This window comes from Gorilla gorilla, chromosome 5 (genome assembly GCF_029281585.2).
Source record: "Gorilla gorilla gorilla isolate KB3781 chromosome 5, NHGRI_mGorGor1-v2.1_pri, whole genome shotgun sequence".
In the NCBI taxonomy this organism is placed as follows: Eukaryota; Metazoa; Chordata; class Mammalia; order Primates; family Hominidae; genus Gorilla; species Gorilla gorilla.
Genome location: NC_073229.2, coordinates 160,222,825 through 160,242,813, shown reverse-complemented (window position 1 = coordinate 160,242,813; position 19,989 = coordinate 160,222,825). Strand labels below are relative to the sequence as shown.

The 19,989-nt window shown below is 38.9% G+C and overlaps 1 protein-coding gene across 2 annotated transcripts in view; it reads right to left on the bottom strand.

Annotated features, from left to right (window-relative positions):
• Nucleotides 1–19,989, bottom strand: part of PDE7B (phosphodiesterase 7B) — a 343,143-nt gene that overhangs the window by 146,623 nt on the left and 176,531 nt on the right. Inside the window, exon 1 of one of the 2 annotated variants that reach the window (XM_019030183.4) lies at nt 8,417–9,402. The exons of the other annotated variant lie outside the window; for it this stretch is intronic. Within the exon in view, the coding sequence (XP_018885728.3) occupies nt 8,417–8,654 (238 nt within the window). The 5' untranslated portion in view covers nt 8,655–9,402. Of the gene's footprint in view, nt 1–8,416; nt 9,403–19,989 lie in introns of those variants that run through there. 2 annotated transcript variants of the gene reach the window in all.

The following is a 19,989-nucleotide window of genomic DNA, read 5'->3' as shown; positions in this document are numbered from 1 at the left end:
ATCATTTGGAATGTTATAGCAAGAATGAGAAGAAAAGAAGGGAGTTGATATTCATTGTTTGGCCTTCAGAGTAACAGGTTTTCGGGTTTTGTTGTGTGTGTGAGTTTGCAGAAGGACAATAATCTTAAGAGCTTGTCTTTGTGGAAAGATGAAAGGATTTTCTTTATTCTTTTATTAGATCCCTTTAATATATTAAGAGGTGGGTCTATAGATATGGGCACATTGAGGCTTCCTTCTGCTGGGAGGAAAGAGGATATGGCACAGGGTAAGGTCATGTCAAAGAGACAGTTGCAAAGTCTACTCCTGATACCCTGGGGAATTGCAGGGAAGCGTCACAGGCAGAACCCAGTGGCACACGAACATGCCTTTGCTTCTCCCTCTGAGGTTGGCACCTCTCAGGCGTGTGCAGGAGAAACATTGGATAGGTACGTGGGAACCCAAGGCACATATTCACCCAGATGCCAACTTGGAGAGGAGCAAAGAGTGGCAAGGTATTTATTCAAAAGAAGTAATCGAGAAGAGACTGACCACCATGGTGCTAATTAACAAGTTTAAATTTCCCTATTCCCCATCAGGGTGGGCTCAAGAGGATAATTTTCTTGGTTGAAGAAGAGACTCAGGCTACGTTTCATCACATATTTGAGTGTGCAAATTTGAAATCTCTGTTACAAATGTTTTAAACAGTGACTGTTTCCTTCTCACTTCTGTATGTATTTTTTATTACACTTCTTATATTTGAATGTTTCTTTGTAGTGACCTTACCTGACTTCCTTTTCCTGGGTGCTCTAGGCCTGCCTGTCTGCCTGTCCCTTCTTTTCTTTCTAAATTATTTTCTTCAGCAAACTATCGACTTCTTTGAATGAACGACTGTCACAGATCCTCTAAATGTACATGTCCTGCAGGTTTTCTGAAGTGCTTGTCACTTACATTTATAGATTTATGTGAAATATTTGGGTGTCATCCAAAAAGATTTGGAGAAGGAAGCAAGAAAGACAATCTTTCTTTAGCTTTGGCTTTAATTCCAGAGGTTAAGAAACATTAAAATTCTAATTATTGCATGATATGTGTCTTATTACCCTTAGTTATTTAATTTTCCTTTTTGATACCTTTACGGAAGATTTACATTCATTCCCATCATAGCTCTAGCTGTGATTTTATTTTACAATTTTCTGGCTCCTGTACCTTTCAATTTCTACTACCACATTCATGCAACTGCGACTCGGTCTCTCTTGAAATTTGTCCTTCTTTTCTCTCTAGTGATTCTATTTTTCTGTAGTAAGCTTGGCCCCTTGGACCCAAGGCTTTCCACAACTAAACCCTGCTTTGTCTTTGTCAGCCATGCCTTCCAACTGCATACAAGGCTGACAAGTTTTCTCCTGTCACTCATGATGAGAATTGTGACCTACTCACTGGAGTACTCCCTCAGCATTTATGTTACAGCCGATGAAGTAACAAAATGCTCAGGACAGCGACTTGGTTTATAAGCTCTAAAATATATGTCCTGTGGATTTTTTAGGTAAGAAGAAGTGCTTAGAAGAAGGGGCCTCTAATAATTTTATAATTTCAGGAAATTTAAGACAAGTTCAAAGATACAAAACTCATTTCTTGGGGTGGTCTTTTGGCATTTTAGATATTGAAGTCAATTCCAAAGAGAAATGTATGGAAAGGCAGACAGGGATAAACAGGAAAATGAAGTATAAAGTTCACACTGTGTGTATATCAAGACTACAGCACTGCATTAAATCACAAATTCCGTGAGCTCTGCTTACTATTTCTGATTTGATGAGATGTACCTAGTATGTATTATCAAGAGTACTGAAAATTAAAGAGTGGAAAAAATCAGATAGAAGACAGTACACAGTTTCAGTTACTTTCGTGAGTTAAAAAAAAAAACTTGAAACTTTCGGGCTTTTCACAATAAAGCTACTAATTTTTTTTTTTTTTTTTTTTTTGGAATTGGTCTGATGCAAAAGTCAATGCTTTTCTGTCCAGTTGAACCAGCCTTGTTTAATTTTTTTTTTTAAAGGGAAAGAAAAGAAAAAAGAAACTGTTTGCAGAGAATGAGCAGAGGTCTTGGGAATACCATCCTCCATTGAGAGCCAGCCCCTCAAAAGCTCATTTGTAGGGCTGGGTAAACACACACCTTCTGCACTCTATTTTTGAAATTATGTTCAGGAGTCTACAGACTGTTATCTATAGAAGAAGCCACTTCTGAAATTTTAGTTTATGTAAAGTGTTCCAAAATGCATGAACAGAGTAATTATTTTAAAAGTCTATAAATGCATGCATTTGCTCTAAAATTTTGTAATTATCAGTAGATTACAAGTTCTCTATAGGAAGAGAGAGCTGTCTCATATTAGTTTTGCACTTATACCTTTTTTAATAGTTCTGAACTTCACTCTTGTGTATTCTTTTATTTTAAAAGCTATAATGACTAATCCTGATCTTCTGCTGGAATATGTTTAAATAGGATTCCATTAAAAACAAGAGCTAGAATTCATGTTTCTTGAGTAATCTGTGCCTAAAAAGATGTTCATTCATGCATCTGATGGCAATTTGTAAGCTATTTTATTCCTTCTGATAATTTTATTTTTTCACATATCAAAATGTATTGAGTGGCTGACATGTAACAGATCTTAGGGAAAACATGAAAAAAACAGAATGTTCTCCAGACTCTCAAAGAGCTGGAATCTAGGAGAGGAAGAAATGTACACTAATTGTAACAAAATTAAGTGATTTGCCTGTTAAATAAACACAAAGAAAGTTCTGTGGAACTTCAGAAGAGAAAGGCATATTTTCCTTCAGTAATCTCAGGAGGGATTCATGAAGGGGCTAGCATACGAGCGGGATATTAAGTTAAGGAACGGGATAAATTAGGGACATAGAGCAAAGTCATTCTAAGCATTGAGAACAATGAGCAGAAAACAAGTAGGATGCTGTGGGAGGTTTGTCTTGTCTGGGTGGAATATGAGTACTCAGAGGGCAATAATGACAAATAAGACTGGAAAAATGAGTTCGTGCCAGATGGAGAACTTTGAATGCAGGAGGAAAGAATTTGGATTTTCTCTGTAGACACTAGAGAATTATTAAAGGATTTTGAAGAAGGGTTGAGACATATCTTGATTTTTCTTTTAACACTGTTGATCTAAATCACAGAATAGAATGACAATGGATAGAGAGAGTTGAAGGCTATTGCAAGATTATAGACAAAACAACATGAGATTTGACCAAGGGCCATGCAACTGAACAGAGAAAAGATAATGAATGAGAGAAGTTGTTGAGAAAAATAACACCAACACCAGTAATTATGAGAGTATACATTTACTGAGAGTGTGGTGGAACTTAGGTTCTATTCTAGGCACTTTTTTTTTTTTTTGCTATTATGTCATTTAATCCCGACAACAACCTTAAGCAAAGGTGCTATTATTAATTCTCTTTTTACATAAGAAGAAACTGAGGCACCGAGGGGTGAAGTACCCACCCAGGGTCACACAGTTCAGTAATGGAGATGCAGAATTTAAAACTTTTAAGATCTCAACACTGCAACCACACTCTGGCACCCTTAGCCTCTCTTATGGACTTAGAACTAGTGGGAATTGGGGAGCTCGAGTTAGCAGTTTTGAACCTTTCATGAGTCATTCATGAAAATAAGTCAGGTGAAGGAGAAGATTTAGTTCAAAGTGAGATGATGTACTCCAGTATTGACTCAATTTGCATTCACATTTAAGAGATGCATTAAATTATTAATTATTATTATCCAGCATCACTACAGAGTGAAAACAGGCTGCTAAAAGCAGTAGTTTTAGAAAAATGTTATGAATTAATAGTTATCTGCCATTGAGACTAATTGATTCCTTGCTCAAAGCAATTTGTCCCGCTTTGAATGAAATCATTAGAACCGATGAGTATTTGAAAGTGTGTATAAATTTTTACAAGTGTTTTTGAATTTTACCAGTTTTACAGCCAGTAGTTTGAGTTGACAGGTTTAAACTAACAAGTGCATGTTTTCACACTGTAGTTGTAGACAGAGCTCTGATTCATAAATCCATAATTATTCTTTCATTAAGCTTTTGATTCATCTCTGAGTCCCTGGTGCCTAGCACAGTGCCTGGTGCTAGCATCCCATAAATGCTTCTTGATTATAATGATCAAAATGTTCATTCTTCAACATATTTGATTTATATTGTGCTTGATACTTGAGACATTTTGAAATAGTAGTTTAAATGTTAATTTGAATTTTAGAGTACTGGAATCAGAGAATGGTTCTGGAGATTTTCTTCTCTGAAATAATTTGATATTCAGGTCTGAGCATAAAGAAAATTTCTGATTTTGTATTCTCCTTGAAAGGCAGGAGACGTTACAAGGGCTATGGGGAAGATGAGTTTCTTTCTTTGAGCGATTTGTGTGTATTTATATTTTCCTAGAAGCAAAGCTTATTGAAATGGGAACGAGCTTAATAAATAAGTAAACTATAATGCAAAATTTAGACCAGAGACACCGAAATGGAAGGTAAGTTTCCCAGTTGCAGAGTTTGCGGTTATTTGGTTGAATTCCAAAATCTAATTATTTATTCAACTAAGAACAAGTCCTGCTAAGGGATATCTAGTCTTAAACAGGTTGCTGACTAGAATTATAATTAGCATCATATTTGTCCTCACAGCATCTGAGAAGCTACTTAATTATTTTCTATCCTCATCCCTCTCCCCACTCCCCACATGGGTGCATGCTGTCACTGCAATGGTGTAAGCTGACTTTCTATTGATAATAGTTGGGGATCTTTCCCTGGATATTTGCAGTATTTGAAGCTTGGATATAAGACTAAAGCCCACAGAATAAGTAGAAAATGTATACGAGACACAATCCTTTGACTTGTTCTGCATGGTAATACTATTTTTCTGGTTTGACCAAGGTTTATATCACATCATGAGTTCTCATTTTGCCCCATCTACATGTAATCAATAAAGCCATGTCTTGGTTTAAATTTAAATTTCTATTACCCAGCATGTACCCTGACCACATGAGTTCTGTGGACCAGAGTTGGGCAATCGAAATGCTGGTCTGGTTCTGATACAGTTTCAATGTGTGATCCCGGATGCCTTATTGAGTCTTTCTGAACTATTTACCTCATCTCCAAAATACAGGGGTTAACTAGATAATTAGATAATCCTTTGTTTGCTTCATAAAGGGAAAAAGATGTGAGTATTAACACAATTAAATAATTGGGTACAGTTCAAAGAACAGAGTTGACACTTGGACCTCAAGTGCTGATAACTTCCAGAGCCCCTTGCTAGGGTGAACAGTGCCTTGGCCAATGCCCAGCCTTGGGGGCACTCCCAGATGCATAGATCTAACATGTGAAGGTGACAAGCTCCTCTTCCTTCCTCCTATCATCTCCCATTCCCTCCTATAGTCTATTGCTTTGGACAGCCACCCAAAAGTCGGCAGAGCATGCCAGTCTGAAGATGGTGGAAGACGTTTCTATGTATCACCTTCTCTCTGGCACTCCCCCATTTTCTCCAGGGGACTGTTCTTTCCATTCCATACTCCCAATTCAGCGTATTTCACCTTAAAATCTCTCACGAACACATATTTATGTTCCCATATTTTTTTATTCTGTCCTTTTATTACCTTAGCCAAATCTCAGAACATTTTTCTACTTCACTTGTGAGAAACAAAGTTCCAGCCTTGTTGAAGAAGTGTGCGTAAAAATAATGATGGCCTTTGCTAAGGAAAAGAAACACTGGGACTTTTAAGGTTCCATTAAACACATTAAGAGCCAATGACACCATCTTTAAAGTCCTCTAAAGTAACTGTTGGTTCGATTCAGAATTTCTGCAATTTCATGGTTTAAAAAAGTTAAATCAATTCGTTATCACAAGCAGTCAAAATATACACAGAATGTTATAACATTTAATTTTCCTGTTTTTAGTTACTAGCACAGCAAAAATATTGTGTGCTATAAATGTAAAATGTTAAGTAACTACAGGTAAAGATAGCAAAGAGGAGGGAATAGATTACCACTGGGGGAGACGGGAGGCCGTTGGAGATCAGGAAAGGCATTTTAAAGAGAGAGATGCTTGACCTGGGCTTTGTTGTTTGAATAGAAAATTTTCAGTTGACTGAGCCAAGGAAGAAACATTTCAAGCATAAAGCAAGGCTCACTTGATGCACAGTCAGTTGCTTAAAAGGATTATGAAAGTATAAATTGAGGAGACTGAGGCAAGGATGAAATGACAGAGAGAGAGAGCGAGAGAGCACCATGTGTCTTGGTGTTTTTTGAAGAGCTGTCTATCATAAACCTCTGCCTCTGTGCAGGAACTGAAAACAGCTTAAATCACCACTTTCTAAACACAAACAAAAAAATGCCAGAAGTTTTGAAATAGTCTATAAGTGTTCCTGAGGGCCCCATTGTTGTGCTGCTGTGGTGAAAATGATGCAGCTGAAGACACCTGATGCTCAGAGGAAATGCAGCATCAGGGATAGGATGAGTAAGGAAGAAGGTAAGAGACAGTTTGGAAAGTGAAGCCACTCATCTTTGGGGTTGCATCCTATGACCTGCTGCTGCATAGATGGATGATGATGAAAAGGTTTTATGCCCATTCCAGTAAGGATGAGCCCTCATCTCCCTGAGAGTGAGGAGGCACAGGAGGAAGAACAGGAGGCAAACACACATCCTTTGGAAAGGTGTTATAAAGCCTGTCTCCATACAGGCAGGCAACCTCAACAGCAGACCAGGGTGCAGCTTCCCTGGGAATCCAAGTGGCTTCAGAGACAGTTTCCACTGAATGTGAGGCAGTGGTAGAGAGGTATAGTAAGACTCAACAAGCTCTGCTTCATCATGTCCAGAAAAGTATGCCTTTTAAGTAATAAGAAGCTACAGGAGTTCTGCTTTTTCTCCAGAGTATTGCTTTTTCAGGAATTAGATGCTCACTAATATAGAACATAAATAATAATGTACACCTATCTCCACAGACATGCTAACAACTATTGAATTAGATAGTTTTATCAAAGGGTGCAGTTTGTAATATGAATTTTAATCATTTAATTGACTGAAACAAACCTAAAGTGCTAAGGGTTGAAGTGTCAGAGTAAAATTTTCTGCCCAGGTGGGTTTTTCCATTTTTCTTACCCTACTCACATGCAACACTGGTTTAGCGTTACCTCATTTCATCTGACCAGGACCCATCTCCCTGGGCATCCTTCTCCCAATTGCCACATAAACCTCAGTTTTATTCGTTTCCCTCACTTTCCTATGTACTCAAGGACTCGTTGTTTCCTGGAGACCAACCCTGTTTTTTTCTCTCTTTTAAATCTTTTCTTTTCCCAGAGTATTAACTTCTTAATAATATTCTTTACAGATTATTAAGTCATAACTTAAAAAAAGTTCCTGGCATAAATCATTAAAATCAAAACTAGCCAGATTTTTATTTCCTACTCTGTTTCCATGAGAAAGGGAGAGGTAATTTTTGATGTATCTTTTCCATCTACCCCATCCCTCACCGCCAATGGCACGCCAGGATTCCACTGCATAGGGCTAGCCAAGACTTCAGATGCATAAACACACACTCATGTTCTTTCTTCTGAAGTGAACCCACCACTTTCCAAATATCTAGCAACATATTCCTCAAAGAAAGAGAGTGCCCTGTAGTCAGCTGTGGCTTTCTTAGTTTACGAAGCCCCTTGGGATCCTTCCCAGGCATGCTGGGTGTCTTGGTGGTGGTTGTATCCACTGTCAGAAACACAGTAAAGTTCTCCACAACCGTCCCAAACACAGCACATTCTTATGACAAGACAAAGTCCCTGGGAATCATTATTTCCACATTTATGAGTGAGTTGATATCAATAAAGGTGTTTATATTGCTGACATTTGCCAAAGGGGAAACCAAGTCAAGAAAGTTTACCAACTTGCCCAGGACATAAAAAGCTTGCACGCCAAACTCAGTGCTGGGAACATAATACATGCTGTAAATGGCATAGTTAAAAATTGGAAAATGTATTTTACTTTATAGAAAGAATGATAAAAAGCAATCCAAGGAGAATATTCTCCTAGGGATATCTCTAACTTGTTGACAAGAAATGTTAGAGTCAGGATGGCCATTAAAGAGCATCCAATTCCACCCCCTCCTTGGTGGGGACTGAAACTCAGGAAATTTGGCTTGTGCAAGCCCAAAGGGCAAGCATTTGTCAAGCTGAGTCCAGGACCCAGATTTCTTGATTTCCAGTCAAATGCTCCTCCTGCTAAATCACTCTTAATTTCAAGATGCATTTCTATCATACAGCAGACATTTGGAAGTCACAGCCCTCGGACCTGATGCTACACAGTTCATTTTCCTCCCTATGGCTTGGACTCTCCAGGGAAAGGGAGTTAGTTATCAGACTTGGTCCTGTGACCTATTACACCCCATGGTCAATTTACCTGGAAAGCTGCGGAGAGCATCTTCATTGTCCAGAATGCCTCTCTGTTTGGTCGCCTGCAGCTCACTTTTGGATTTCCAAACCAGCTTTACCATCCTGATCATCTCTGGCAAGTCCCAGGGCAGCGGCCCCTGCTGGCACCCCGGCCGGCTTCCCGGGGAGGAGGGCAGCACACCTTCTGGGCCTGTCCACCTCCTGCCTAGCTCTGCTGGGTGGAAATAGCGCTCTAGCACAGGCATTCTGTCTTGTGCCCCAGAAGAGGAGGTAGTGGTGGTGGTGGTGCTGCTGCTGCTGCTGTTGCTGCTGCTGCTGTTTCTGCTTCTGCTGCTGCTGCTGCTGCTACCACAGGGGAAATTCTTCCCAGGCAGGGAAAAGCGAACCCCCGTAAGATCCTCTCCAGCTTCGGAAAGACAAGCCTCCTCCAGCCTGGCACAACCTCCCTGTCTCTTCAGGCCCTCCACAAACACTGCCGACGAGAGCGATTCACTTCCCTAGGTTTCTCACTGGTGAGAAACTGTTACTGTACTCCTTCCTTAGAGATAGAATGCATTTTTTTCCCCTCCTCTCTCTGGCACTGAGTTCACAGCACTTAATTAATCCCAGGCTACAGCTGGAACGACAGCAGGGAGAAAAAAAAAAAAAAAAGCCATCGAGGTTCTAGCATTTGCTTTTCCTCTTCTTTCTTCTGATTTATTTGTTCTCAATTCTCTTTTGGTGCTTGTCAAAGTTTGTTGACTCTTAGCTCTTTGTCGGCTTAGCTCTTAAGGACTTCAGGCAAAGAAGCGGGGCTTCCCCTTTGCTAACCTCACAGAGGGGTTCCCCCCTTGCTGGAGGCCAGTTATCTAGAGGTGTCAGGTGAGGAGTCACCCTGTGGTACAGGCTCAGGCCTGCAAGCCCCAAGGAGTTCTCAAAAAAACAGAGGAAGCTGAGAGTCTGCAGAGCCGATCTGCAGCTGCTTCTCTCTGGAGGGCCTGATGGGGGTTGGGGGGCACCTTGCTCAGTCACCAAGACCAGTGCTGGGATGGGCTTGGTTGATCCTCAGTGCCTCAGTTTGATCACTCTCGCTCCTTCTCCACATCCCTCCCCCTTGTGTCATTTCGTTCTCAGCAAACCTATCTAGGTTATGACCTATTAGTCAAATCCCTTCATAACCTCAGCTGCCCTTCAGCTGGAAGGGAAATAACATTGAATCACATTCCACAGTTAACTCCGAAAGATGCAAATTCGGGAAGCATCAAGATCCTCATGCATACGGGCAGTGGCCTGCATAGCCTGGATATGTGGCTCAGGCTCGTTCAAAACCCATTTTCAAAGGAACAAGCATTTTAAAGGATGTTCACAGGGGACATAAATGGCAGTGAAAGAAAGAAAAGAATGTTAGCAATTCACCTTCTGGAGGGAGAGCACTGTTGACTTATTATGTGGGCCACTGACTACTGTGTCCCCGACCTGAGAGTGGTTGAATCGAGGGCAACCTCAACTGTGGGCCATGCCTCTTGTTCCTAGTCTCAGAGATGGAGGCACTAACCCTGAAAGTAAGAACCAATTCAACAAAAGGCGATGCCCCCTATAGCTTATGTGAAAGGCCTTGGACAGAAACAAAAGTAGGGTAGTATTGTATTTGGCACTTTTGCCAGCAAATTGGGTTTGTAGGAACAATTTGAACTTGTACATTCAAGTGAATAGCCCTGTTTTCTTGGAGAACATTGTAACAATCCCATCTTCCTCTCTTCACGTCTCCACATTGCAAAGAGCTTTATTTTGCTTGGCATGCCATTTTGCTGGTGTATAATCTGTTGCTTCTGCTCTACATTCCTTTCAAGGCTGGTTTATCACACAATTATTTGATATTTCTTCATGGGAGAGAGGAGGAAACATGGGGAAGAGGAGAAAGATCGTTGTAGAGTGTGTTTTATTTTCATTACTCCCACCTCATTTCTTTTTAAAGTTGAAACCAGCAAAGACAACTGTAATTTTATTGTTGTTTTATTATTTCTCTAAATCCATGGTTAATAAGTTTAGTTTTCCATACTGGATTAAGTGAATTTTCTTTTTTCTGGATGGAAAAGCATACTGGCAAACCTACTCTCCTTCCTAACAGGTGAAGAAGGGTCAAGAGGGTATAAAACAATAATAAAGACATTGAAGACACTGCTTTTCGTGAATTTTGTTATTAAAATATTGATCTAACAGCTCTTTCTATAACAACCAGATATACATACAACACAATTAGGGAATAATCAGTGGTCTACTTGATTAGAAAGATGTGCCCTTCCTTATTCCCTCTCTGATAAGAGATGAAAGTATTTCACCATCAGTTCAACACTTCCACCACTTTGACAGCCCGTCCAGTCCTTATCTTACCCTTCCATCAGGCTGGGGGCATCAAGACTCTCTAGGATTGAGATGATTTTATTTAATAATCACATGTAGACTGTTTGCTTTATTATCATATTTCCTGAATAATGTCTTAAACTCACTCCTCAGTCACAAACTTCCTTGACATAACAACTGAAGAGTTTCCTAAGTGTTTGACTATTTTTATTTTTGTTCAGTTATTTTGCAATAGTACTTAGCATCAGGATATCCTGACCCTTGGAACAAAGGGGTTAAGAACAAAGAAAACAAATATGTGATATAATATATCACATACACTAATGTACTAAGAACACAACACTTCATTGTTCATTTCTTCAAGAATGACTTTTTAAAAAAAATCCAAGGATATACATTTCCATTGTATCCTCTGTACTATTTTACCTAGTTCCTTGTAAAAATATCTTAGAGAAATTACAAAATGTTGGATCACTGAGCACGAATACTTCCTAGTGGAGATGAGTCAGGGCCAAGCAATCACCATTTCACATTTTCATTCCCAAGGAGGAACCTACTTCATTTGAAGGTTTGAAAACTGGAAATATTTGCACAATTTAAAAAAAGTTCCCCCAATATGGGATTATTTTCATCCTGGAGTATAAGGGCAAAAATACCACAAGAAAGGTCATTCTCATGGTATTTCTGGCTCACATAGAAACAGGAAGTACAGGAAATCTTGCGAGAAAGCTTGGCTCGGAAATTTTTGGCTCAACTGCAGGTTCAAGAGATTGGGACAAACTGATGCGAGGCTAGTACTTGCTGGACTAAAACCTCTCTACCATGTGAATTATCTGAAAGGTGGTTTTGTTACATTTCATAGCTAACATCTCATAGGCTGGGATCTCTTTTGTTTTTCAGATAGTTACTTTAGAAGAACATGCCTGTAAACCTGTAATTTTCACTACTCAGTGGACATCATTCGTCTTGATATGGTATCTGCAGCCAGAAGTTTGGATCACTGAGGGTGGGGAAAGGGTGGGGTTGTTATGTGGTCAAAGGAATCATGGAACAGAGAAGACCCATCTAGGTAACTTGTGAGGATTCTTACACATGTTAATATCAGTAATTAATGGGTTGCAGACAGGACATTTTAAGATAGATTTTCAAAATAACCAAGTTCTTTTTCAGGCATTGTGAATCAACCCAAAATAATGAGAACTAACAAAGTCAAAACAGCTTTTTCCAATGGACAATGGACACCTAATTGTATCAAAAAGACTTTGCTGTTCCTGGAAGTACTGCTACTTGTTGAGGGTGTGATGGCTTCATGCCTTCGAGGTTACTTTGAGGAGCTGGGGTGCCGGCTGTGCGGGCCCTGAGGGCCCAGGGTCCCTGAGGGGTGGTTGAAGTGCACTCCAATGTATCTGGAGGTGATGTTCTTATTGACAATGAGCAGGTGACTGGGTTGGAGAGGGATATCATGATGGCTGCACGGAAGGGACTGGACCCATATAATATACTACCCCCAAAGGCAGCTTCAGGTACCAAAGAGGACCCTAATTTAGCCCCTCTCCTTCACCAGCAGTGGGCAGCATCTGTGAAGAGAATAGTGCCATCAACTGGTTTTGGCTGGACAAAGGTGAGCCCCAGGGATGCCCTGACTAGAAACTATTACAAGCTGCCCCACCAGTGGGCCCACTGAGCCCCTGCACTAAGTTACTCAAAATGTGCTAAAAATTTTCTTCTTTTCGATAAAAACTAGCCATTGCATTGGCTCCTTCTTCCAAAAACTAAAAATAAAAAGACTTTGCTTTGTGGTTGGAGCTATAAAAGAATTGATAACCCCGATACTAAAGTATACAACCAAGAAAAGTGTCAAATATATAGTTGATTTAGAACCTGGATTATGTTGAAGAATTTTTGGTGTTCTGAGGGCTATGTAAAAATCTTGTAGACTATGGGTGCTCCAGTCACTAGGCAGATAAGCATTTATTATACATGATTTGTAAAATAAGGCATTTATAATGTTAAATATTTCTAACAATTCTAGAGAATGTACCTTTCAAAAAAATGGAAACTTAGAAACATATATCCCTTGTCATTTTCTTTCACTTTGAATCTATTAATAGATTCTTACAAAACAAAAAGTTTAATAAAAATTTTCTCACTCAGATATTTTGGAATTGTTTTATACCCTTATTGACCCTTATCTGTGGCCTATCTTTTAGAAAAAAATGCAAACTATGGAGGGACTTTATTTATTTTGTCCTGAACTTTCCTCTCCATCAGTTCAAGTATGGATGTGTAAACACACACACACACACACATGCACACACACGACCACTCTGCTTTTACAAATGCAATTCAAAAAAAAAATTCAAAATGAGCAGGGAAGTAAAAACAGGTCTTTCAACTTGGTTCTATACAGTCTAAGTAGAAGAACTGCAAACAATTTAGGAGACATAGAAATGTGATAACTCTGGCCTTAGCTAATCTCAAGAAATAATGCCAGCAAGTAGGAAAAACGACTTAGTCTACAGACCGACCCTACAAGGCAGCACATATTTCCATTGTCATGGGGAAAGGGGGAAAGCATGTGGGGAGAGATGAGGAAAGACAGGTGGGGCGAAGTAGGAGGAGTGTCTAAACCATACCCAATCATTCTCTTGTTCACTCCGCAAATGAATATTAACTGTGGGAGCAACAGCAGAAGGGAAGACCTTCTGTGCTAGCCTTTGGGTCCTTTTTCAGGTACTGGGGACCTGCCCGGCCTCTTGTGCCTTAATTCTGGTTTTCAGTGTGAGTGACCTCTCCCTCCTTTACTTATTCATTTATTTTTGTATGTTTTAAGAGAGAAACTAGGATTTCAGCTAACATCACACTCTATCCTGTTAGCTGTTAAAGATCTTAACTAATGCTAAGTTTACTGTCTCTGTGAATTTTCCAACAAAAATGGGTCCAGTGAGACAAAAGTTTGAGAACAACATGGCAGGAAGACTTGATTTTCTCTACTCAGCTCCTGCCTGCTGATGAATACAGCCTCCTATTCTGTCCCACTACTGAACATCTGATACTTCAGTGTGTGCCCCTGGCACCCTCTGACTATAGCCTTTCTAGGATTTCAGGACTTATTTCTGATTGTGAAAGATCACAGTGGTGGTAGAGTACACTTTTCAGAATTTCACATTCGAGTCTGTCAACTTCTTAGAAAACAGCTACAACAAGGAAATCTCTAAAGTCACTCTCTAAGACTACTTATCTGAGAGTTACAAAAACTGGGTTTTGATCTGTACTCACCACTGAGCTTTGCCCCAAATTTGGGGCCTTATCTATAAATGGGTATGATGGCAACAAACATTTTATCCATCACACTGGGATCTTGAAAGGATTAAATAAGACTAGAATGTCAGTTATTTTTAAACTGTAATGTGCTATAAAAATTTAATATTGTTATTTTTAAGCTATATGATATCACAGTTGACAAGTTCATTAAACACAAATTTTGGCTATCCTTCCCTGGGATCTGTTAGAAAGCTGGAAAGTCAAGCCCTTCAACCCTTGAAGTAGGTCTCACTTCGGAAATTTGGGTTCCCCAGCGAGAATGCAGGAGTAAAGGAAATCAAAGGCAGGGCTGTTGGATATAGGGTACTGGGGAGTGACCTGTGGCAGAAGACAGTAAGAGATTTGATGGTAGCAAGGTTCTTAAGGTAGGACTGGTGAAAGTATGAATGAGAATAGACAGATACAGAACAATGTATGTGGCTCATAAGATAAATATTCTTTGTAAGTGCGTTTTGGAGGGATAAAAGCCCAGGAATCATATCTAGGGTCTCATCCTGCATGATCTTTACCATGTATTATTTAGTGCTGTAGTTAATGCTGTATAGGTTCTCTTAATAGGAGTTTTGTTTTTAGTCCAAAGTGACTAAACACAAAATGTGTTTGATGTTCATGAGCCGTGCAGCTTTGTGTCATATGCTGTGGTAGTGAACATGTGTCTTCAGGCCCCCTACTGGCCTCATTTCCCTAGACAAACTGATGAGGGCCTCAATGTTTTGTTTGGAGTCTTTATTTCTCAAACATTTTTTTAACTTTGATTGCTCCTAACTGATCTCCGTTTAATTTGTAAGTGTGCTTAAAAGAAATGTAGTGTGCAGAATCAAATGTGATGTTTAAAAAGTGGCCTGTACAAAGTCTGAAATATGTTAATTTTTTTAAATAAGTGAGATGCATAAATTTTGAATGCTCTCAAGAATTTGACCAGGTTAAGAAGATCTCAGGGAGACTGGAGGAGAGATTATCCAGACATACTCAAAAAACTGCTGGAAAATGCCTGAGTGAGGGTTCTTTCCTCTTAATCTAATAAAAATAAACTAGACCACTAATAAGATATAGAAAGATTTTTTATATAAATGACATAACAAAAGGAAAGTGAGAAAATGATGAGGAATCAAGCCTTCTAACAAGATTTCTTTTTGTCCTTGATATTCATTTAGGTTCATATTTATGTAGTTCAAAGTCAATTTGGAAGAAGGAAATTTCAACTGTTCCACGTGTATTGTGTGTGATCCTGCTGCCTCTTTCACTTAATTTTTATTTCCCCTCTTTCACTTATTACCTCCTGGTAATTATGAATTACATAGAACAGCTATGCCAAATGGTATCTCCTAGAGGCTATTCTAGATCAAGGCTTCTCAAATATTAATGTGCATTTGAGTAACCTGGGGATCCCATTAAAATGCAGATTTCTGATTCCAGAAGTCTGGCCGGGACCTGAGACTCTGCATTTTTAACAGGTTTCCTGGGGATGTCAAGGTTGTTGGTCATGACCACACTCTGAATAGCAAGGCTAGAGTATAACCATGTGGCAAGGATTTTATGCCTGTTCCATATTAGTTATTTATTAAAGAAAATTCAGCAACCATCCCAGTCTTTCCAGATACACCTATTAGGACTTCTAAAAACAATCATGCTGGCGCAGGCCAAATACTCTCAATGGAAAGAAGCAACCAGAACTGCTATGTAAGAACAAAGGCTGTATCCAGGAACATTGAACCATAGCTTGTCAATTTTCTTTTATTCTTTTTTTCCCTTATGGGTTAACTTTAAAGATAAGGTTGACTATCAACTATAAGCCCATGCAATAAATATATGTGATGGAATCTTAAAGAATTTAATAAACAAATACTATTTTTGACAGTCTTTTCTCATCAAATGTCAAATGCAATTTAGTTAGGCCAGTTTCTCCATGACTCCTTCTTTCCAGCATTTTGTTGCACCCCTCCTGCTATTTTCAGAATGGTTGGAATACAGGCAAGGCTCTGAGTCTTTGATCTCCATCATCAGGGATACTTTCAGCAAGACCTTCTCTTTCATTTGGTTTATTAAAGATTTATGTAAAGTAGTCTTTCCATGAAGCCTGGTAATCTTTCCCACTGTGATATTCCAGGCATGAGTGAATGGTGACCAGATGATTCCTCAAAGAAATAAAGATGGAAAAAAAAGGAAGCAGGCATTCATGGTGCTGTAGCCAGTGGCTAATGGTGCTGCTGATTCAGAGAAATCTACAGCAACATCAGTGTCAGCGAAACACACACACACAACACATGCACACACACACATGTACACACAGCACAAAAGTTGAATCAAGTAAACTTTGCAATAGGCTGCATTCTTTAACAGGTTTCACCTGGAATTCATGCGCCCTAGGCACAGTATTCATGGGAAAATGATGCCAGAAGCAAGAGACATGTGAAATCAGCTGAAAGACCAGGGTAACTAAGAGCATGGGTCTAGAACATTACCAGATTTATATGATTAAAAATTTGTACAGTTAACTAAACAAGAACGCTTAGAATAAATGAAAGCATCTGCTGGTAATTGGAAACACAGTTCACTGTATTATTTTTTCCATTGTCTTTCCTGATTCTTTCTAAGGCTAAGTGCTTTGCTATGGTTATGAACACCAATATTTCCTGATATATATAATCCAGGGGAGTAACTAAATAATGAGAAAGTTGGAAGATATTGCATTAAAAACTAGTATACAGAGTGTTTTATTATTTCTGGTAATTTTAGGAGTTGTTTTCCCCAGTAATGGCAGGAGAATTTAGAGTGAAAATTAAAGGAGTGGCCATTTAACATGTAGTATGTATACAACACATTCTTTACATGGTACAGTACAGGGATTCCTACTGGACCCTTTTTGTTTGATATGCAGTGTTGCTAGAAGAATTATTGCACCATAATCAAGGGAAAAAAGCCCAGCACACTAGAATATTTGACAACTTTGACATGTGTTTAAGATATTTATTATCAAAAGATTCTCTAGGAATTTCACTTTGGTAATTTTTTTTCATCCCACATTGAAATTTTAACTACATTTTTCTCCTTCTATTTTGAAAATTACTTTAAAATGATTGCATATCTTTCTATTTATAGGATATGGATACTAACTGATCCTGCTCTATTTGCTTATTTGGACCTCTGGGTCTATCTACTCTTTGTCCTCCGTGATCTTCCTGGACCTATTTTGTGGTCTGCTGATAAGATTTCTTATATTCTGTGTTTTCTGAGATATCTTTGCATTTGATGTTAACATTCTTTTGTCCACTTAGGTGCAAGGTAACATACATCTGTCTTTGACTTGCATATGTTCATATACCTTGCTGATTTTATGTTTGTGTGTCTCAATTAGAATATCAAGGGACAACTTCAAGCCACAGATAACTGGGCTTTTAATAAAGGCCTTTTAAATGCTGTTATTACTTTTTTTTCCTGCTTTCAAACTTTGAGGAGGCAATTGATGAGGCTACTATTAAATTGTGTTTTTCAAGTCTCTCATTAATCACTGAAAACTTCAGTTAAGTCTTATTTACCTTTAAAAGTTATGATATTCTGGATTGAACATAATTTATAATCATGTCATTTTCAAACATGTAACATGAAAAGTAATGGCAATATTAATACTAATTTGATGCAAAGATAATTATTACTTATAAAAACAGTTCAAATCCCTTTCTTGGGCATTCAGCACTTTCAAAAATAGGCTCCCACTCACCTAGTCCTGTAAACACATTCAAACTTACATTGAATACGCAAAATTTCTGTGGAAGTCATATTGTTGCACAAACATGTCAGATGCATCTGACATTATGTATAGTAGGCAGAATAATGGCCTTCCAAAGGTGCCCACATCCTAGTCCTCGGAACCTGTGAATATGTTAGGTTACATGGCAAAGGAGATTAAGGTAGTAGATGAAGTTAAGGTTGCTAATCAGCCATCATTAAAATACAGAGAATATCTGGATTATCTGGATGAGACCAAAATAATTTCACAAGTGTCCTTACATGCGGAAGAGGGAGGCAGAAGAGTCAGCGTCAGAGTGATGTGATGTAAGAAAGATTCAGCTAGCTAGTCATTGGTGACTTTGAAGATGGAAAGGGGCCTTGGGCCAAGGAATGGGAAGAGACTCTCAAAGATAAAAAAGGCAGGAAAACAGATTATCTCTTAGAGCCTCTAGAAAGAAATACAGACCTGTAGACACCTTGACTTTACCTCCAGAACTGTAAGATAATGAATTTGTGTTGTTTTAAGCCCCTAAATTTGTGGTGATTTGTTATAACAGCAATAGGAAACGAATATATTATGTTACTGCTCACGTGGTCCTTCTTCTTGGGAAAGATTTTTCCACTTCTCTAATCCAAATAAAATTCCATGTTTTTTCATGAAGTCTTTGTGCCCCACCTTAAAGCTGACTCTTCTATTTAAACAAAGCAGGACCTCTTATCCATTTTGGTTATCTGGGACGTAACTTCACTTACGTCACTACTTGCCTTTGATGCTCTGGCCTGTCTTTTAGTTTGGATTGCAGAGGCTGTTGAACCATACTTCGTAACTTAAAATCTCAGTGCTGCACCCTTAATTCATTCATTAATTCATTTAACATGCATTTATTGAGTGGTGAATTGTGCCTGCCCTACGCTAAGTGCTTGATATACAAAAACATGCTCCCTTCTCTTAAAATTGTTTACAAGTTTGGTGGCGAGACAGACACATATACAACTAACTATAAAGCATGGTGAACTATAGTGCTGTAATATAAATATAGATGCAATAGATCCAAATTAGTTTTTGTTATTAAAAATGACAGGCTGGGCGTGGTGGCTCACACTTGTAATCCCAGCACTTTGGGAGGCTGAGGCAGCTGGATCACCTGAGGTCAGGAGTTCAAGACCAGCCTGGGTAACATGGTGAAACCCCATCTCTACTAAAAATATAAAAATTAGCCAGGTGTGGTGGTGCGTGCCTGTAGTCCCATCTACTCAGGAGGCTGAGGCAGGAGAATTGCTTGAATTTGGGAGGTGGAGGTTGCAGTGAGCCAAGATAGCACCACTGTACTCCAGCCTGGGCGACAGAGCAAGACTCTGTCTCAAAATAAATAAACAAATAAATATGAAAAAATGATAACCAATTTTTTTCATTCTTTTTTTATGTCTTGACAACTAAAACAATGTCTTAGAAATTTTTACTTCACACTTTAAAAAATAGAAATTATGTAGTATAGAATTTGTTCATAGCTAGGACAACATGGGTGGTTAACTATGTTTTTGCTGATTATTTTTTATTTGATAGAATTTTTAAAGGCTTAGCTCTAATGATTGTCAGACTTGAAGAACATTCTTACTACTTTCCTCAGGTGAGTTGTTACTGTGTTCCTAGCAAACTGGGAGCTTAAGAATAGTGTTTTATTACCACAAAGCAAAGAAAGAGGAATCACATAATGTGAGAGTTTAAAGGGACTTCAGAGGTAGACTATTTCCATTAGATCACATCCTAAGTTAGCTTGGGCTGCTATAACAAAGTGCCATAGACTGGATGGCTTCGACAACAGAAGTTCATTTCTCACAGTTCCAGAGGCTGGGAAGTTTGAGGTTGGGGCACCAGCATGGTCAGATTCTGGTGAGGGCCCTCTTCCTAGCTACCAGGTGGTTACCTTCCTGCTGTATCCTCACATGGTGGGGAGAGGGAGAGAAAGCAAGCTCTCTGGTGTCTCTTTCTATAAAGGTGCTAATCCAATTACGAAGGCTCTACCATTATATCCATATTACTTCCCATAGGTCCCACCTCCAAATACCATCACATTGGGAGTTAGGGTATCAACACATATGAATTTTGAAGGGACACAGTCAGTGAATAGCAGATTATTTTCTAATTTTGCTAATAATGAAGCATGATCCAGAAAACAGAAGCTTCAG